The sequence below is a fragment of the Syzygium oleosum genome, unplaced genomic scaffold (genome assembly GCF_021117445.2).
Source record: "Syzygium oleosum isolate NSW1041296 unplaced genomic scaffold, Sole_v2.1 Sole_v2.25, whole genome shotgun sequence".
Lineage (NCBI taxonomy): Eukaryota > Viridiplantae > Streptophyta > Magnoliopsida > Myrtales > Myrtaceae > Syzygium > Syzygium oleosum.
In genome coordinates, this window is record NW_026607509.1 from 508,497 (window position 1) to 513,167 (window position 4,671).

General features: G+C 48.7%; 1 protein-coding gene across 1 annotated transcript; it reads right to left on the bottom strand.

Moving 5' to 3' along the window:
* Positions 1 to 587: 587 nt before the first annotated feature.
* LOC115667299 (zeatin O-glucosyltransferase-like) lies at positions 588 to 2,402 on the bottom strand. Its single transcript, XM_030588898.2, has one exon. The coding sequence runs from the start codon at positions 2,265 to 2,267 to the stop codon at positions 783 to 785; it is 1,485 nt and encodes a 494-aa protein (XP_030444758.1). The 5' UTR covers positions 2,268 to 2,402; the 3' UTR covers positions 588 to 782.
* Positions 2,403 to 4,671: the final 2,269 nt, after the last annotated feature.

Here is a 4,671-nt window from a genome sequence, read left to right on the forward strand (position 1 = left end):
GGCGGGGCCCCTAGTGAGCCCACTTGAGAAAACCCCACAAACTCATAAATCCCCCTATCCGGGGAAGGGGAGTTCCAAACGCCTCATTTCAACGTGGGAATGGTGGCCACTGGGTCAAGCCCTCAGTAGTTCCAATCTATTTAATCACAATTATATTAATTTGGTACTTTAATTTTGAATTTTCCCTGATTTAGATTTTGCAACCATGCAAGTAAACATAGTTAAGTTTTACTCTACGATTATTGCCAGAAGTAAGACTTTTGTGCATTAATGCATACATCGTCTTTGTGTAGAAGTTAAATCCTTATTATATTTTATTAACGGGAGTTTGGATGTGAGTGCATACCCGGTGCTTCAATTTTCTACCTGGTGCATGAAGCACAATAATTTAGATTAATCTGCTATTGAATTTTAAAGTACAATACTTTATTTTAAGGAAGTCTTGCACATGTTTTCGATACAAACTTGACAACAACTGTCTAATCCAAGAGCCTAGGATAAATCAAGATCTTCGTTCTTAATAACTTTTTGAATACCTATGGAGAAACGGTTGTGTGAACTCATTTTATTATATCAAGCCAATCACATATTGAGAGTATAAGTTGAACCCATATTAAACCTCACTAAAAACACAAGCTCTTATATAATTTCCATATTACGATTGATTATTGTTCATCAAATCACTCGAACAAAGAGTTCATACAAAATGTTTTCTTTCTCTCCCCCCGCTAATTATGATTCACTGTTAATGTGTAGAAAAAACAAGGATAAGGGATAAATTACTATCTAGAGATGTGAGCTATGAAAGAGTCCAATTCGGCCCGAGAAACTCCACCCTCATCCGTTGACCCCCGGACAGCCGCCCCTAACTCAGCCGCCCTCTTCCTCATCTCCTCCCCTGCCTCCGACGCCATGAGCGCCTTCACGGTGCCTTCGATAGTAGATGACTTCACAACGTCCTCTTGGCTCATCCAATCCTTGACAGTAAGTCCAATCTTGAGGACTCGTGTGATCAAGACAGCATTCCAGGGCTGATCCGAATGCATAGGCCATGCGAGGATCGGCACTCCCATGCTGATGCTCTCCATGCAAGAGTTCCACCCGCAGTGGCTCAAGAACCCGCCTGTCGCAGGGTGCCCCAAGATCTCTAGCTGCGGTGCCCAGTCCCTCATCACCACGCCTAAATCTCGAGTCTCCACCATCTCTTCGAAGCCTTGGGGCAGTTCGATTTTCCTCGCCTCTCCTCCTCCGCTGAAAATGTCCGCCTTATCAGCTTCCCTCAATACCCAGATGAACTTCTGTCCACTGCGTTCCAACCCCATCGCGATCTCGCGGATCTGCTCGTCGCTCAGCACCGTCGTGGTGCCGAAGGACACGTATATCACCGAGCTCGGCGCTTGCTTGTCGAGCCACTCCAAGCACAGGTGAGCCGATCTTCTTGACCTCTTTTCGGGTACTTTGACCGGGTTGAACGGCCCGATTGCCCAGTGCTTGGTCATGGTGCCGTTCGTTGCTGCACTGGCAAATAAGTCTACGTAACGGCCTTCGACGACCCTGCACGTGTTGTAGATGCTCCCCGAGCTGAACTTCTCGAACTCGTCCTCCGACGCGACGAACTTCAAGAACTCGTCGGTGAAGGAGTCCAGGAGGGACGGGAAGCCCTTGGAGGAGATGAGCTCCGCGACATCGACCTCCACCTCTGGCGGGGGCGCCATCCCTCTGCTCTCCCACACGTACCAGCAGAGCGCGAACGCGGAAACCGCGTAGAAGATGTAAATCTCGGCGTTGGGGACCGAGGCAGCGTCCTGGACAACGGACGCCATCAGCGAGTCGTTGACCACTACGACCCGCCTCGACCCCGAGGACAGGGAGCGGACGAGGTCGGCAACAGGGCTGCGGAGCGACGAAGTGGTTTCTAACACAGGCTGGAGGTGGGAGGGAAACTTGTGGGGGGAATTAGGGCTGGGGGCGGGGGAGAGGAAGGGTGGGGTTGGGAAGTCGTGGAAGCGGATGTTGCCGGGCGTGGACGAGGGCGGGACATGGAAGCGGAGCTTGGCCTGGTGGTTGTGGGAGGCAGAGCCGACGTAGTGGACGGGGACACCGTAGGAGGCGATGAGGTGGGCAAGCTCGAGGAGCGGGTTGAGGTGGCCTTGCGCCGGAAGAGGCACCATGATCACCACCACTGATCCTGAGACGTCTTTGATTTTAGGTCCGTTTGGTTGCTTTTGGACATGGTTTGGGTCTTGTTGGTGTTGGTGGGAGGACATTACTTTCTTTTTTAATTTGGCTTAAAGAGAGAGATCAGAGATGAATCAAATTTGGCTTGGGGTCTGTTTGAGGGGTTAGCTCTCGGTTTTCTTAAATAGGGAATGGAATCCGAAGACAGGATCGTTTTGACCTTTCTTTGTTAGTTTCTTATTTTTTGCTTCTTCATATTTCGTTTAGAATTGTCTATCGAGAAAGTGTTACGGGTGGCTCTAAATTGACCCCTGAAATGGCTTCATCTAACCCCTCAAGGATCAAAAAGACGAAATTATCTGACTTGTGGGTCTCATTCCTCACCTTCATTTTTCTCCACAAAGTTCACCCGCTCGCAGCTATTTTGTTTCTTTATTTTCTTCTCTTGATAGTGGCCCGCACACCCCCTTTCTTTTTGTTGTAAAGTTCTAGTACGGATCAACAAAACCTGTGTTTGTCAGCCAATGTTGAGCCCTTCATTGAGATATTGATGGAAGAAAGTAGCTTGATAAAATCTAATGAAAACTCATGAAGAGAGGAGCATAAAATTTGGTAGAGAAAAGAGGTGTTTTTTTCCGGGGCTCGTTTACTCGAGAGGAGAGAGAGAAGGAATGGTGTCTTGTTGCACAGCGAGGAAGAGGTACATGAATAAGTACATGACAGCCAAACAAGCATTCTTGGACTTGCAAAAGTTCATAAAAGCCAGATAGGCATTCTCGGTCTCACACTCCATGTACCTCCGAGCGCTACACAGCATCAGATCCGCCCTCGGCTAGTTCACCAACGATGAGACCACCCTCCACCTCCACCGCTGTCCCGCATCACTCGTCTTCTCTGCGACCCTCTCCGCCACAGTCGACTCCAACCCCTCTCAGTCCCAGCTTCAACATCTAGACTTCCAACCCCGGGACCACCTCCCTAGCCTTGTCACCTCCACCTCCTCCGTCATTTAAGAATTTTTCCCCCGTGTTTTCTTTTTAGGAAATGATGCTATTCTTTATTTGACTTTGCAACCAATTACCGGATCAATTAACACCATGAACAATACAGCTAGACATATAATATACAATAGCTACTCTCATAACCAAAGTTAACTCTCATTGAGAGTCTCTCAGCATGGAAGTCATCAATAGGGTCGCAATTGAAGAATGTCTAATCACAAAACATCTCCAATTGCATCACATCCTCTTGGACCTTGGAACACCAATTAAACAGCCAAAAGGATTCTGGTTGAATGACCTCGACCCGAGCACTGTAGGCTCTGAGCTTGAAAGGCAAGATTTTGTTGATGTTTAGAGTCAGAGAGAAAACAACGACAAAGTGTTTATGGTGGCTCAACCCTAATTAGGGTTGTATGATATGTATTTATAGGAGTGACTAATTACAGAAATGGTACACATATAAGCATAATTACATAAATACCCCATAATACATATAATTATACATTAATACTCCCCCTCAATCCGAAGTAGGTGTAACAACTGAGAGATTGGATCTTAATAACGCGTGACGCGGACTAGGTAGTCCCTTGGTGAAGATATCTGCCAATTGATCTGTTGTAGGCACGTAGCGAACATGGATGTTGACACCTATTTTTAATTTGCCCAAAATTAATTACACAAAATTTAGGAATTAATTTTCTTTAATTCCTAAAACAAAAAAATATTTCTATTTAAATGCATTGCATATAGACATTAGGCATATGTGCATTAATAGGGCCTATTAGAGCATATTTTCTTAAATTTTAAACAAAAAATTAAAAAAAAAAAAAAAAATCGAGTCGGGCCGGGTCGGAGCTGGGCCGACCCGGCCCATTTCTTTTTTCCTTTTTTCCTTTTTTCCCCCCTGGCCCGGCCCAGCCTTCTTCCTTTTCTTCTTCTTTCCCCCACGCCGCTGCTGGGCCTGGCCCGGCCCAGCCTTCTTCCTTCCTTCTTCTTCCCCCTGCGCCGGTCGCTCTCTCCTCCCCTGTTCTCCCCTGTGCGCGACCGACGCGTGACGCACGGCGGCGCCGCTCATCGTCATCATCCGGTCAGAGGAGGCCCAGGCGGGCACGCCACAGGGACTGGCCATTAAGGCCAGTCCCGTCTTCCCCATCTCCCAGGCTCTCTCTCCCTCTCTGCCCCGTCTCTCTGCACCCTCTCTGTACCGGCCCCCCCATCTGCTCTGCTCTGCACCGGCCTGCCATGGCCGCGAAAGTCGCGGGGCAAGTAGGCCGGTGCAGGCCATCGTCACGCCGACGCGGCCGGGCCCAGATTCATCGTCGTGGGCTATGAAAGACAGAAAGAGAGAGAGAGAGACGGGGGGCCATTTTTAGAAAAAATACAGAGAGAGCGTGAGAGCGTGAGCCGGGGAGAGACAGGAAGCCTCCGGCAGCCACCGCGCCTCAGCCATCCATCCCCGTCGCCGAGCCGACGGCGGCGACACAGAGAGAGA